The sequence below is a fragment of the Drosophila santomea genome, chromosome 3R, assembly GCF_016746245.2.
Source record: "Drosophila santomea strain STO CAGO 1482 chromosome 3R, Prin_Dsan_1.1, whole genome shotgun sequence".
Classification (NCBI taxonomy): Eukaryota; Metazoa; Arthropoda; class Insecta; order Diptera; family Drosophilidae; genus Drosophila; species Drosophila santomea.
Window position 1 is genome coordinate 13850650 of NC_053019.2, and position 13809 is coordinate 13864458.

A 13809-nucleotide genomic window follows, 5' to 3' on the forward strand; every position below is an offset into this window, starting at 1 on the left:
TACCCATTACGTCTATAATTTGAATATTTTATTTAGTTGTTTAAACATCCGTGCGTAAAATGCGATATATATAACTCTATATTATTATTATGAGTAAATTAAATAATAGTTTTTAATAGTTTTTAAACAGAAACAAATGGCAAAGCTCTCAACGTGTTATTTTATTCAATATATCAAACACCTGATTGTCAGGTGTTGGTGCTGGGTGGTTTTTCGTTGTCATGGCAACAGATTCAAGGACCAAACAAATACTTTCAGCAAATGTTGACTATGAAGTTTAGTCACTTCTTTCAATTGTAGCTAAAATGTCGGTGGAAGACTCCTGGGTTTTTGATTCGCTTGTCTGCTTCCTGCACGGGCCCATTTGGAATGCTCCGCTCCAGACGTTTATAGAGCAAAAGTCCTTAGGTGAGAGCGCTTTTCAAACATGTAATCGCGAGTAACCCAAGGATTTGGTGCAGTCTTCGATCCCAACCAGCAGTTGGATGAGAACAATTCGGACATACTGCAGATTCACGAGGAATACAAGAATCTGGTGGACTACATGTTGGGCAGCTTCATGGAGGAGATGCAGATATCACCGGAGCAGTTTGAAATGGCTTGCCTGGAGGGTCGGCAGCAAGGGCAGGGCGAAAATCCCTTTCAGTTCCACCAGGTGCTTTTCCAGCAGGTAAGTGCAGGCGCACGATCCCACGCAGCCGTGTCCCACAGATGTCATCTTCCAGATATGGGCCGCCAACGACCTTAAGATATTCATACGCATGATGACGCAACGTAACGTGGAGCTTCAGCTGCAGGCCCTAGATCTCATCGAGAAAAATCAATTGGCCCACGGTACAGGCGAGGAGGGGGATGACCGCAGTGCGGACGCGAGCTCGGATCCAGGGTGGGTAATGGGTTCTCCACGGATAAGACCGTCTTATGCAATTGTGGGCTCTTCGCCAATTTATTAATCAGAAATCAATACTTCTTGTATTTTGGTATAATATATATATTATACATGAAATGTACTACTTTAAACAGGGATACCGCCTCGGAGGTGGAACAAATGATAGCCAAGACGGTGTCTGACGAACTGGAGAGTCCAGAAGCGACCCTAACTCCAGAGCAAGAGCCCAATCTGGAGCTGGTCAACGACAAGTTCCAGCGTCTGAATCTGTTCTTCGAGCAGGAGGATCGCGTGGACCCCAGTGATGTAGTCTCGCGCCAGGAGTACCTGCGCCAGCAGCGTGATAAGATTGTGCAGATAAAGAAGCAGACGCGTGCAAAGCAACTACAAGAGACCATGTCCCGAGGTACTCCACATGCTCCGGAGGGAGCGCGTCCCAGCTCCGCGTTGGTGGCCCAACAGCTACTCGAGAACGGCGGTCAGACTAAGGAACTTTCGATGCCAGCACCACTGGAAGCAGAAGAGAACGCGGCCCTGCAACTCAGACGCAATCTTGCCAAGCGCTTGCGCAGCGAAGTGGTTGAGCAAAAGTAAAAGGAAGAAGGAACGCACTTTTTTCTTTACTATTCCCATTTATTGCAGATGCTTAGCCAGAATTAACAACGTGCACTAGGTATTGTGGCATGTAGACTAGTTCGGTTGGTGGATGCACAGGGTGTGTCGTATGTTGTACTTGTACCGCCTCCTCTCGTCCATGTCTACAAACATCCAACCCATAGGTTGATTGCTTGTGGGCATGGTCGAGGGAATCTATTAATTTCCATTACGCTATTCCTCAAAATAAACATATTGCTAGTGAAGTGTTTCTCAAAAACGTTGTGAATTGCTCTTCTATGTGGGTATGCGATCCCGCAAATACGACATTATAGCGTCAGTGCCCTTCATCAGGATTTGGTGGCGGGGCTGTCGAAAAGGATTGCCCACCAGCTCCAAGTGGCTAGAGTATACAGGGATATTAAGTTCATCTTTGATCAATTAACTTTCAGCAAGGATCTTACGTGATGTTTGTCAGGTTTCCCAAGATTGGTGGCACTGTCTCAATATCGTTATTGCGCAGATCCAATGTGCTCAAACGTGGCATGCTCTGCAGACCCGATACATTTAACATTTTTATGTGGTTCTCACTGGCAATGAAGATCTCCAGGCCTTTCAACTCGTACACACAGTTGGGTATGAACTGAAAGCTGACAATAAATAAATAAAAGTAAAGGTTAAATTAAGCTACTTAGTTTTTAATATATATCCAATACCCACCGATTGTTTGCAATATTTAGTTCACGCAGAGTATTCAAAACGCCAAACTCCGTGGGCAGGTCATTCAACAAATTGTTAGACAAATTCAAGAAAGATATACGTGTAAACTGGGAGATGAACTGCGGCACATAGCCGATGACATTGTTTGATAAAACTAGCTCCGTGACCAGATCTTTCATGTGCTGCAGTCTGTAAATCAATTTATGCAAAGCATTGAAAAATTGCATCCATCAAAACTAACGCAACTTACCCATTGGGCAGGGTGCTCAGCTGGTTGCGCGCAAAGTCCACCACATGCACTCCTTCATCCCTGGCGATTTGGAACACCTGGTCGGGCACTTCATTGAGCTCCTCCAGATTGACAGCTAATGTACGTGTATGTCGTAATTTGTATCTGCAATGTGGAGTTGAGATTCAAGTTAGTTACAAGGCTTAAATGGATGCAGTAAATTTCATATATAAATATTGGAACTTGGTGGTACACTACACCCAACGTGGATGGACAGCTGAGCGATAGTATGGGCCCTGCTCATAGGTGAACTGTTGTTGCTGCTGCTGTTGGTACATAAAGGAACGTGGATAGGGATAATTCATTCGCTGCTTCTGCTGTTGCATAAAAAGTGATTTCAAGCTGCCATTCTGATGCTGCTGCTGGTAGTTTTCCGGCTCATATATGTGCCCCTCGGTCTGGCGATCATATTCCTGACAGTTTCTGAGCGGCTCATACACACAAAATTGCTGCTGCATTTGCTGCTGGCATGGATATGGACCATGACATTGGAATCCGTTCTGCTGTTGCTGGAGGTGAAAGCTACAGCGGCGGAGATCAATGTGCCGTCCTTGCTGAAAGAAAAGATCTTGATACATACCTATCCGGAAAGTTTCCGGGCATATCACCATCGTCCGATTGGCCAGCACGCAAACGGGTAACACTGATGCCCGCTGACGTGAAGGCCTCATCGGCGACACCACCCTCCTCCTTGGCCTTGGCCAAAGCTCTCTCGTGCAGAGTCTTTAAGATTCGCGATGTTCCACACTGCAGGATGTCGCGTCTGATTGTTTTGATGGGATTTCCCTCAACCTGCAGGCTAATCAGGTGGGCCAAGGAGGACAATGTGACTGGCAGCACGCTGATCGTGTTGTTGGACACATCCAGGCGGTTTAGATTGCGCAGCAGGCACAGCTCGTCGGGCAGCTCCGTGATCTTATTGTCCCGCAGATCGAGTATCTTCAGGTGGGGCAAGTTACTGCACATAGCTTTTGGTATGGTCTGGAATGAAAGTTAAACATTATGATTGGGATTTGATTTCAGTAAGGATGCTGAATTACCTTAATGAAATTATTGCTGGCGTGCAGCTCGCTCAAGGTCTCGTTTCCCTCGAACTCGGGCAGTTCCAGTATGTCGTTATGCTGCAGATAAAGGCATTCCAGCTTTCTCAATAGGCCCATATCTTCCGGCAAGCAAGTCAGGTCGTTTTGCATCAGATCAATCTTTTGCAAGGCTAATAACGCAATTGTTCGACATGGATTAGCAAATATTTGAGATGGAGCAGCACTTACAGCGCATATTAACAAGATCGGGCGGCAGTTCCTTGATGTGATTATAGGGCAACAAGAGCGCAGTTAGACGCACCAGGAAACCAATGCCGCCGGGCAGGGATTGAATATTGTTATGCCCACCGTCCTTTCGTTACAAATGGATTAGCAAGCAGTTTGTTACGGGAGGATATATATATTGAATGGGATTAGTCAGATAAGACGCCAAAACCATATTTGTAATACATAAAACTAATTCTCAATAACTTAAATTAAAGGTATTCTATACATCTTCTAAATAGTTAGGAATTTGTATAAAGTATTAGTGTAATAAGTCTTTTAATTAAAGCTATTAGACCAGCATTGATATCCTCAAACCAACTCACCAAAAACTCAAGCATGTGAAGGTCACTGATGTCCGGATTAAGTTCGTTAAACTCGTTGTACGAGATGTTGAGGTGTCGCAGCTCCGGCAGACTGTATATCTCACGGGGCAGCTGGCTGAGTTTGTTGTGGCTCACATTAAGGCGCATTAGCTTTTCCAGCTTTCCGATCTCCGGTGGCAACTCCAGCAAAGCATTATCATGCAGCTAATATGTGGATTTTGCATTAAAGGGACTCATGGTAATAATCATTTCATACCGTAAGCACGGTTAGTGACTGCAAGTTCTCGATCTTTGGCGACAAGTGCGTTAAGGTGTTTGAGCTCAGGTCCAGGTTGTTCAATGGCACTTGGTTCCACCAGGCATCCTCCTCCTTAATCGTAAGCTGCTCTAGATTCACGGCCTTGCTGTCTGCATCTGCCTCGTTAATGTCGTAGAGCCGTTCGGGCACTGGAATGATAAAATGTCGAATCAATTAGAGTACGCTTATCCTGCAAGTTCACTACACTACAGTCTTCAGAGCGGGTCGGAGGTTCCGGATCATCCAGTTCCAGCTCATCGTCCGGATCCTCGCTTTCCAGCTCGTCCGCCGAGGAGGCCATCTGAAATACGCGAATCTGGTAGTAGCGACGCCTCCGCGGATAGGGACCGCACATGCAAAACGAGGTGAGCTGTTTCCTAGAGGACGCAATTTTGGGAGATGCTTCGGTAGAGTCACAACCGATGTGGTTCAGCTCAGTGGGTAGACTGAATCGAGCGATGACTGGTCTGGGGACGCACCCCTGAAGCACCTTTATGGATCACTTCGAGGCGCGCATGCTGGCCAGTGAAGCGGCAAATATGCTTCGCCCCATTTTCGGTATCCTCCAAGGTCAAGTTCGAGATCAGAATCGCTTTTGCCTCACATGAACTGGAACCACAAGGCGCTGCTGTCAACGAGGCCGGGACTCCATTGATCACACGTCTGAATCGATTTCGGCGAGACCTTGGACTTCCAATGACGCAGCTGCTCCTGGGTCACCACTGCTTGCGAACCCTCCAATGTATGTAGCTACTTTTTAGTGAATAATAAAGTCACAGCTCTGTTACTTACTCGAATGATGGATGGTATCATAGGATTATAAATAAAACCCTTTCCAAAACATCATTTTATGACTTGATATTTTTTAAGTACATTGCATATTTGAATAATTAATGTAACGTATTCCTGAAGTTCGAGTTACAGTGCTGCGACCACACCGTTTATTCTTCCCCGTGCACTTACCTCTGGCCAATGCCTTGTTGGAAAGATTCAGGGTGCCCGACTTCCGAGCCAGTTTCCACAGTTGTTGGGTGAGCACCTGGTCGTCCTCGTGAGTGGTCCTCTCGTGAAAGATCGGGCGGAAAGCGCAGCTTGGCCTGGGTGAGTGGGCCACTGGCGCTCGGCGCGGACTTTGGGCGCAGCGGGGAATCCTGCTGCTGGTGGGGTTACCCCGTCCTCGGCTGGCTCTATCGCTCATATCGCTGGGACAGCCGTAGTGGGTGAAGCAGGAGTGTCCAAAGTCGAAGTCGCCGCCGAATGCGGATGCCTGGTCACATTCCTGGGCTCCGCGGAACGAGTCAAACTCTAAGTTACCGAAGCTGGCAGGGATTACGGGATGAATGGGTCAGTGGGACGCTGAAAAGCCGCCGAACACAGGTGAATTCGGTTTTGTCCAGGTTTTGCGTCGTTTTATTTTTGGCTCACTGTCAGCAGTCAGCTGTTCGTCGCTCGCTTTTCAACACTACTCGCCGTGTGCAACTCAACGGTAATTATTTTTAAGTCTCGAACGACCGTTACATTTGAATATGTTTATTTATTAGCTTTAATTGTAAATGTTTATTGCTATTTTCTGTAATACTTTTTATACAAGAACTGAGAAGCTTCTTAAATGGAAGAAGAAAACGAAGTAGTGTTTATGGAAAACTTTAAAAAATCTGGTCTAATTTGATTGATTTGATTGAAATATATTTCAATTAAAAATGTATATTTAAAACATTAAAGCATTTGAGTCTATAATAAACACTGATTTGTAAAACATATTAAAAGCATTGATCCTCTTGTTAATTTAAAAAATCCTTCCCTACCCTCTTAAACAAATTTTTTAAGATGCAATTAGATTTCAAACTACAGCTGCATAAGATTGGAAATTAAAATCAATTTACTACAAAATGCGGCAGCGTTTGAGAACGGTGCACCTGCTCAGCCGCATTCGATGCACCTAAATAGATGGGAATAACGTTTATTCAATAAACCCATGCAACCCCCTACAATCGTAATTGATTTGATCGTGAACTTAAGTCTGTGATGGGTGTGCGCAATCCGCAATCCACAAACAGATTACGAGCTTAGGCTAAGTCGGTACTTACTTCATCATCTGGTTGGGGATCCCTTTGTATATCGTTTGGCTTCTGCTTCTGTGGGAGATACAAGATACCCGGTTAGTTTGGAGCAAGGTCAGTCGCTAAAGTCAGTCACTGGGCTGTATTAGATTTCCCTGTTCGACAGCAGTCACCACAAAACTTGGCTAGTCGCACCTACAGTACATACCCTCTACGCACCACCCACCACCCACCACCCACAACCCTCGGAAAATGTTTGTTTTCCGAAGCGGCAAAAATGCTGAGCCACTTGTATTTGCTCCATGCCCATTGCAATGGGTTTCAGTCGGTGTAGGGTCTGTGTCGTCAATGGTCGTAGTCTACTGGCGTGGCCACGTCGACTGTCAATCAAAATTATGAATAATGCTGGGTCGGTTGCCTCCAATTGGCCGCCTTCTCCAACCACATGGGCTGCCCATCCATCCCCTATCCAATGTAACTAGGTGGGCAGCCCACGGAGCACTTGCCAGTTGTCATTCGGCACTCATTGCAAGCGGACTGTCCACGTGAAATTCGCTTCGGAAATTCGATTTCGGAATATTGCATCATACATAGCTTGGACCACCCAAAGAGATCTCCCAACTCACACTTGGATTATCCACGCAATGGCGGCCGGTGTCTTCAAAAGCTTTATGCGCGACTTTTTTGCGGTCGGTTGATAGCCAAATCAATTTAAGAACTAAAGAATTTTTTTCAATTTTATCAAGGCTTCCGAAAATTGCCCAAATTTGCTGACTGAGTTCGAAACGTTATCTAGGGTTTGAGTTACGATTCAAGTTCAAGAGGCCCCACTGTATTCAAGACCCCGTGGAGGTCCTTGAGAACAGTTCCAGCTGATGAAATGTTTGGAATGTGGAAAATCAGCCAGCAGGCGACTGGATAATCCATGCTAATCCACGGCAAAAGTGCAGCCGGATTAGGGCATTTCAATCCGAAAGCTTTAAGACCAACCCCTCTTTTTCTTGCAGGTGAAATACGACGAGCAGCAGAATGATCCCCAAGCGGAGCGACTGGATGGCAATGGACGCCTGTATCCCAACTGCTCGTCGGACGTGTGGCTGCGATCCTGCGAGCGGGAGATAGTGGATCCTATCGAGGGTCACCACAGTGGACACATCCCTAAATGGATATGCGGAAGTCTGTTGCGCAATGGACCCGGCAGCTGGAAGGTGGGGGACATGACCTTCGGCCATCTGTTCGACTGCTCCGCCCTGCTGCACCGATTTGCCATTAAGAATGGACGGGTGACCTACCAGAATCGTTTCGTGGACACGGAAACCTTGCGAAAGAATCGTTCCGCCCAGCGGATTGTGGTTACTGAGTTTGGCACGGCAGCTGTCCCGGATCCCTGCCACTCGATCTTCGATAGATTTGCGGCCATTTTTCGACCGGACAGTGGAACTGATAACTCGATGATTTCCATCTATCCATTCGGGGATCAGTATTACACATTTACGGAGACTCCTTTTATGCATAGGTTTGCTCATTGAAACTTCCCTAGAATAATAATGTATTATTATTATTAAAATACCCATAATTATAGAATAAATCCCTGCACTTTGGCCACTGAGGCGCGAATCTGCACCACCGACTTTGTGGGCGTGGTGAACCACACCTCGCATCCGCATGTTCTTCCCAGTGGCACTGTCTACAACCTGGGCACCACAATGACCAGATCTGGACCGGCCTACACCATACTCTGTTTCCCGCACGGCGAGCAGATGTTCGAAGACGCTCATGTGGTGGCCACACTGCCCTGCCGCTGGAAGCTGCATCCCGGCTACATGCACACCTTCGGTTTGACGGATCACTACTTTGTGATTGTGGAACAGCCGTTGTCCGTTTCCCTCACGGAGTATATAAAAGCCCAGCTAGGTGGACAGAACCTATCGGCCTGCCTCAAGTGGTTCGAGGATCGGCCGACACTCTTTCACCTTATAGATCGGGTTTCCGGCAAGCTGGTGCAGACATACGAATCGGAGGCCTTCTTCTACCTGCACATCATCAACTGCTTTGAGCAGGATGGCCATGTGGTGGTGGACATATGCAGCTACAGGAATCCCGAAATGATCAACTGCATGTACCTGGAGGCCATTGCCAATATGCAAACGAATCCCAATTATGCTACCCTCTTTCGGGGACGACCCTTGAGATTTGTCCTGCCCTTGGGCACGATTCCTCCGCCGAGTACCGCGAAACGGGGACTGGTCAAGTCCTTCTCCCTTGCTGGCCTCAGTGCCCCGCCTGTTCCTCGCACTATGAAGCACTCGGCTTCGCAGTATGCGGACATTACGTACATGCCCACCAATGGCAAACAGAGTACGGCTGGAGAGGAAAGTCCCAAGCGAGAAGCCAAACGGGGACGCTATGAGGAGGGGAATCTTGTTAACCTGGTTACCCTGGAGGGCAGTGAGGCAGCGGCGTTCCAGGGCGCCAATGGCATCCTCTTGCGCCCTGAAATGCTGTGTGACTGGGGCTGTGAAACTCCAAGGATCTATTACGAACGCTATATGGGCAAGAACTACCGATACTTCTACGCCATTAGCTCCGATGTGGATGCAGAGAATCCGGGAACTGTAAGTACCAATACTTCATTCCTACAACAGATGTATATAACCCTTATTCCTACAGCTCATCAAGGTGGATGTGTGGAACAAGACCAGTCTAACCTGGTGCGAGGACAATGTGTATCCCAGTGAGCCCATCTTTGTGCCCTCACCGGATCCGCAATCCGAGGACGATGGCGTTATCCTGGCCTCCATGGTGGTGGGAGGTCTCAACGATCGCTATGTGGGCCTAATTGTACTATGTGCCAAAACGATGACCGAACTGGGTCGTTGTGATTTCCACACCAATGGACCCGTGCCCAAGTGCCTTCATGGATGGTTTGCACCGAATGCCATTTAGATTCGAACTCTTTTTATGGAAAGACGCCTGCTAAAGAACCAATTAGCTTAGGAGAAGGGTAAAGCATCTGCCCAGTATTACATTTAGATTTAGACTAGAACCTTTTATGTTAGAACTTAGAACTTTGGGTTCAAGACATTCGCAATAAACTCCTGCCACTTGCGCTGGAACACCCGATTGATTTTCCGCCGCTCGTCGGAGGTGAGCACTGCGTACTTGATGGAGTTCAAGGCCAGCTGCTTGAGGAAGCGCAGATCCGCTTCCGCCGGAGCCAGGGCCATGAAGGCGTAGTAGAAGTCGTAGCTGAGACCCTTGGCTCCCCAGACACCCGGATCATCGGCTGATATTACGATGGGAAAGTTCTCGGCTATCAGGAAGCTGGCAGGATGATTTCGCAGATCCCAGACGAAGCCCAAGACCTGGTTGGAAATGGGGTTCACCTCGATGGCGATGTTGCGCTTCTTGATGGTGGACCACAATTGTGGGTGCTTGGGCAGGGCAAATGCATGTCCAATCCGCTTCGTATTCAGCAGAATGGCGTCCATCATGTTCCAGTCCGTCCGGCCATTCCAATCTATGGGATAGATGGAATGTACTCTCCAGTGTATTTGGGATTCGGATTACTTACTCGTCTCGCCGGCGTGGAAGAAGTAGTTTGCCGTGCTGGGAAGATCGGAAAGTTGGTTGATATACCTGTTCAGCGGATCTCCAGTGTCCTCCTGGCCAATCAGATCGAATCCTATTACAAAGTTTGGTTTGGCATGGCTGCAGCAGATAAGGTTTTTTGAGTATTACATTATTCGAGTCTCATGTAGCAATTATATACACTTACTGTAGCTGCTTAAAAGTGGTGATTCGCCTTAACATCTCCTCCTCGGATGCACGATTCCGCTTGGCATATATCACCTTAACGCCGATGAAGTCATGGTGCTTGGCCTTGAACTCCTCCACAATCCGTTCCAGCTCGTTGGCCACCTCCAAGGTGCTCAGAGTTCGATTGTTGTCGTCGTAGAGCTGTGTTAATAGTGATAGTTTTAAGATCACAATCCAAGATATTACGCACGATTACTCACCGGCGATAGGGAGGCTCTTATCTCGGCATAAATAATGTTATCCTCACAAAGTTCCTCCAACATGCGTTTATGATAGGCACAGTAGGTGGGTCGGTACTTATAAAGCCGATCCACGGTGGTGAATATGTTCTCAAAGCGCTCCCATATCTTCTTTCGGTTCGGCAATAGAGCTAGAAATCCAGGATTTAAAATAGTAATTCAAATTAAGGGTGATATCCTTACCTTCCGGCCTAGGTCCGTGCATATTAATGTGCTTCTCCAGCTGGCGCTCGTACTTTCCCCGATCCTCGGCATTAATCCGCTCGGTGCACACGTTCTGCACCTCGCTGTGACATCCGGACTGATCGTAGGTGAACACCAGCAGTCCGTCCACATTGCGGCAGGTGTACAGATTATTGGTGGTGGTCAGGTTCTGGATGATCCAGCGGGAGGTCACCATGCCCGTGTTGTGTCCGTGCAGGAAGGCGCCCTTCGGCATCTTCTGGATCATCCGGAACACCTCGCTCTGGCGGACGTACTGCCTGCCCTGGAAGAAGTGCATCGCGGGTGCGTACTTCTCCGGCGTCTTGAGGCCCTCGGCGATCTCCGCCCGCTTCGCGTTCATCAGGATGCTGTTGGCCTTCTCCTCGTCGGACGACAGCCAAATGTTGCCCCCCAGTGAGGCCACCCGCTCCGCTTCCATGATCTGCTCCCTCAGTGTTTCATAAGCTGCTGGATGCAAATGTGAAAGTCCTTACACTTGTGCACTCAAAACCATTGCCATTATATTAATATATCTCACTTTTTCTTCTGGTTTACTAATTTAATTTGAAATCGTCATATTTTGCTGTTTCACTTGTTGTTTCATCAACATGGAAACTTTTTATTACTTGTTTACACATTAGAATTTGAGATAAGCAGTTTTCAAAACAGAGCATAATAATGAGCATAAAAACGAGTAAATATTGTTGTTAAATTAACTTTTCCGTATAGTTTCCGTAGACGGAAACAACAAGCGTAAATTATACTACCTGTGAATTTACTATACATTTTTGTTTTTGTTAAAAGTTATTCCTCAAACAAATATTTTTAACCGACTCATGGCGATTATGTTTGTACATACATTTGAATAAGGTTATCAAAAACATTTCAGGTGCACAATGATCAGAGTACGTCATGCGAACAACTCATTTGAAAATCAAGTGATACCATAAAAACTGGAATCTGAAGAACTGGACAATCATCCGGAACTTACGAAGATCTGCGGCTTGCAGGCTGCCCGTTAGGAGCACAACGGAGGCTACCAAAGCCCCCAGAAACCACATCGTCCGCCAGTAATCTAAGCTTCGATTGCGGAATGTACGCCGTATTTTACTAGATCCGCGCCTCTTGGCGATCGCCAAACAACTGATAGTGGACACCGCTTAGGAAAGCGACCCGTATACGGCTTGTGCAATTTCCACACTGATCATGATCTTGGTCGCTGTGGGATCAGCGGCATCTGGTGCAGTTCAATGACGGAGATTAGTCCGCTCCGGAATGGGGCGCGCAATGTTTGGATGTCCCCGGGTTGGCACTTTCGTTGACACTGGCCCCTCGTCCAATTTGCGAATTCAGTTCGTGACGTAGCATGCCCAGTGCCAAACTGCCCTTCTTCAGAGTGATACTGTATGTAAATATATAACTGGGTGCTTAGAATATATATCCAGGGAAAGCAGAGCAGTCGCTGCTAAGCGTATATAGGGTATTAGGAGGAACACCAAAGCCGCACTTCTATGCTTCTATCAGCAGCGCTATATTTTTGTACATATAACGTGAAAACATTGCGATCGTGGGCATATTTTTGCATTTCGTTGACTAACCCAATTTGCACAGTTTACCCGCCAAAATTATACTTGACATTGAACGTGAAATGGGGCCATTGATCATGACAGGGAAATCTCCTGGAAATGCAGTCCATTCATGGGTACTTTGAAGTATTTGATACATTGCATATTTATAAAATAATATGTTTAGATTTAGTTTAGAAGTATCTCTTTGGGGAACTCTAATAAAAGAACCCTGCAAGATCTGTTTCCAACATCATTTATCTATAATTGAACTATAATTCTCCCCAAAAATAACAAAGTGAGCTGGATGACAATACCTTTTTTGTAAACTACCATCTGCCTGGCATTGAAAAAAGCTAGCGAAAAATAAACATTAGTTTACAAATGTCATTTGTGTAAGCTGTGATAATTGCCACATCTGTAATAACCGTAAATTTCAAAAGCATCCAGACCACTTTATAAGCGGGGGTATTTGAGGAACCCGTGATTCGATCGTCGTGTTGGAAACCAACAACCGCGTCCGTCAACGTCAGTGAAAATTTGCCAAAATAGAAACAATTCAAATAGCTTAAAATCATCGAGCGATGGGCACACGCCTTCGAAATTTTTAAATCACTTAATATGCGCAACTGGCATTCAATCACTCAGATATGCGACTACACAAAAAAGATACCCAAACAACCAAACAACCCGGCTTCCAGAATGAAATTGCTTCCACAATTTGTGCTTCCACCCCGGCTCCACCTCTGCACTAATTATACCCGTTACTCGTAGAGTAAAAGGGTATACTAGATTCGTTGAAAAGTATGTAACAGGCAGAAGGAAGCGTTTCCGACCATATAAAGTATATATATTCTTGATCAGGATCAGTAGCCGAGTCGATCTGGACATGTCCGTCTGTCCGTCCGTCTGTCTGTCCGTCTGTCCGTCTGTCCGTCTGTCCGTCTGTCCGTATGAACGTCGAGATCTCAGGAACTACAAAAGCTAGAAAGTTGAGATTGAGTATACAGACTCCAGGGACATAGACGCAGCGCAAGTTTGTCGATTTAGGTTGCCACGCCCACTCTAACGCCCACAAACCGCCCAAAACTGCCACGCCCACATTTTTGAAAAAAGTTTTAATATTTTTTCATTTTTGTATTGGTCTTGTAAATTTCTATCGATTTGCCAAAAAACTTTTGGCCACGCCCACTCTAACGCCCACAAACCGCCAAAAACTGTCCTTCGCTCTTACACTAGCTGAGTAACGGGTATCAGATAGTCGGGGAACTCGACTATAGCGTTCTCTCTTGTTTTTTAATTGCTTTAATAAATCAGAACAAGTCCAGTGGAAGTTCAGTGACAGTCGCGGAGATAATGAGCTACACATTCGGTGGACAAATTCCCAGCTTTGTCTCGGATCAAACTGGCTAATTCGTTTGCCTATCGATGGATTCTGATCTCATTAGCACTTTTCTGCTCTCAAAGAATTCTAGACGCGTCGCTAATTAAATTCAAGT

At 46.4% G+C, this 13809-nt stretch overlaps 4 protein-coding genes across 11 annotated transcripts; 2 read left to right on the forward strand and 2 right to left on the reverse strand.

The window, feature by feature from the left end:
• Positions 1-269: 269 nt before the first annotated feature.
• On the forward strand, positions 270-1805 carry LOC120453905 (cilia- and flagella-associated protein 36). The gene is made up of 4 exons (XM_039638836.2): positions 270-408; positions 462-670; positions 726-886; positions 1024-1805. The coding sequence occupies exons 1-4, from the start codon at positions 306-308 to the stop codon at positions 1481-1483; spliced, it is 933 nt and encodes a 310-aa protein (XP_039494770.1). The 5' UTR covers positions 270-305; the 3' UTR covers positions 1484-1805.
• On the reverse strand, positions 1502-7281 carry LOC120453898 (leucine-rich repeat-containing protein 40). Of its 7 annotated transcripts, XM_039638815.2 has the most exons (13): positions 7110-7277; positions 6511-6558; positions 5387-5742; positions 4382-4572; positions 4126-4329; positions 3764-3887; positions 3533-3705; positions 3073-3473; positions 2691-3014; positions 2454-2597; positions 2204-2392; positions 1948-2133; positions 1502-1886 (listed from the first exon to the last, which is right to left on the reverse strand). In XM_039638815.2, exons 2-13 carry the CDS (start codon positions 6516-6518, stop codon positions 1781-1783), a joined length of 2406 nt encoding a protein of 801 aa, XP_039494749.1. In that variant the 5' UTR covers positions 6519-6558; positions 7110-7277; the 3' UTR covers positions 1502-1780. The 7 variants fall into 7 exon arrangements, 6 of the variants coding, with proteins under 6 accessions (XP_039494749.1, XP_039494751.1, XP_039494750.1 ...); XM_039638817.2 differs by lacking the exon at positions 2691-3014 and having other exon boundaries at positions 7110-7275; XM_039638816.2 differs by lacking the exons at positions 5387-5742; positions 6511-6558; positions 7110-7277 and adding an exon at positions 4634-5003.
• Positions 6841-9610, forward strand: LOC120453899 (carotenoid isomerooxygenase). Its single transcript, XM_039638822.2, has 4 exons — positions 6841-7172; positions 7491-7999; positions 8066-9098; positions 9154-9610. Exons 1-4 carry the CDS (start codon positions 7128-7130, stop codon positions 9427-9429), a joined length of 1863 nt encoding a protein of 620 aa, XP_039494756.1. The 5' UTR covers positions 6841-7127; the 3' UTR covers positions 9430-9610.
• LOC120453903 (adenosine deaminase 2) lies at positions 9425-11948 on the reverse strand. Of its 2 annotated transcripts, none has more exons than XM_039638829.2 (6): positions 11737-11948; positions 10725-11213; positions 10503-10672; positions 10262-10443; positions 10058-10194; positions 9425-10003 (listed from the first exon to the last, which is right to left on the reverse strand). In XM_039638829.2, the coding sequence occupies exons 1-6, from the start codon at positions 11804-11806 to the stop codon at positions 9546-9548; spliced, it is 1506 nt and encodes a 501-aa protein (XP_039494763.1). In that variant the 5' UTR covers positions 11807-11948; the 3' UTR covers positions 9425-9545. The 2 variants fall into 2 exon arrangements, with proteins under 2 accessions (XP_039494763.1, XP_039494764.1); XM_039638830.2 differs by having other exon boundaries at positions 10725-11210; positions 11737-11947.
• Positions 11949-13809: the final 1861 nt, after the last annotated feature.

Excerpts from the sequence above, each read along its gene's own strand:
- LOC120453899 (XM_039638822.2), top strand. The coding sequence starts at position 7,128 with ATGGCGGCCGGTGTCTTCAAAAGCTTTATGCGCGACTTTTTTGCG. Across the intron at positions 7,173-7,490 it reads TTATGCGCGACTTTTTTGCG|GTGAAATACGACGAGCAGCA; the intron begins GTCGGTTGATAG and ends TTTTTCTTGCAG. Across the intron at positions 8,000-8,065 it reads GAGACTCCTTTTATGCATAG|AATAAATCCCTGCACTTTGG; the intron begins GTTTGCTCATTG and ends CCATAATTATAG.
- LOC120453898 (XM_039638815.2), bottom strand. Across the intron at positions 3,015-3,072 it reads CCCGGAAACTTTCCGGATAG|CTTTCACCTCCAGCAACAGC; the intron begins GTATGTATCAAG and ends CCGCCGCTGTAG. Across the intron at positions 2,393-2,453 it reads CTGAGCACCCTGCCCAATGG|ACTGCAGCACATGAAAGATC; the intron begins GTAAGTTGCGTT and ends ATTGATTTACAG.
- LOC120453905 (XM_039638836.2), top strand. The coding sequence starts at position 306 with ATGTCGGTGGAAGACTCCTGGGTTTTTGATTCGCTTGTCTGCTTCCTG. Across the intron at positions 671-725 it reads ACCAGGTGCTTTTCCAGCAG|ATATGGGCCGCCAACGACCT; the intron begins GTAAGTGCAGGC and ends GTCATCTTCCAG. Across the intron at positions 887-1,023 it reads GACGCGAGCTCGGATCCAGG|GGATACCGCCTCGGAGGTGG; the intron begins GTGGGTAATGGG and ends TACTTTAAACAG.
- LOC120453903 (XM_039638829.2), bottom strand. The coding sequence starts at position 11,806 with ATGTGGTTTCTGGGGGCTTTGGTAGCCTCCGTTGTGCTCCTAACGGGC. Across the intron at positions 11,214-11,736 it reads CCTGCAAGCCGCAGATCTTC|CAGCTTATGAAACACTGAGG; the intron begins GTAAGTTCCGGA and ends ATTTGCATCCAG. Across the intron at positions 10,444-10,502 it reads TAAGAGCCTCCCTATCGCCG|CTCTACGACGACAACAATCG; the intron begins GTGAGTAATCGT and ends CTATTAACACAG.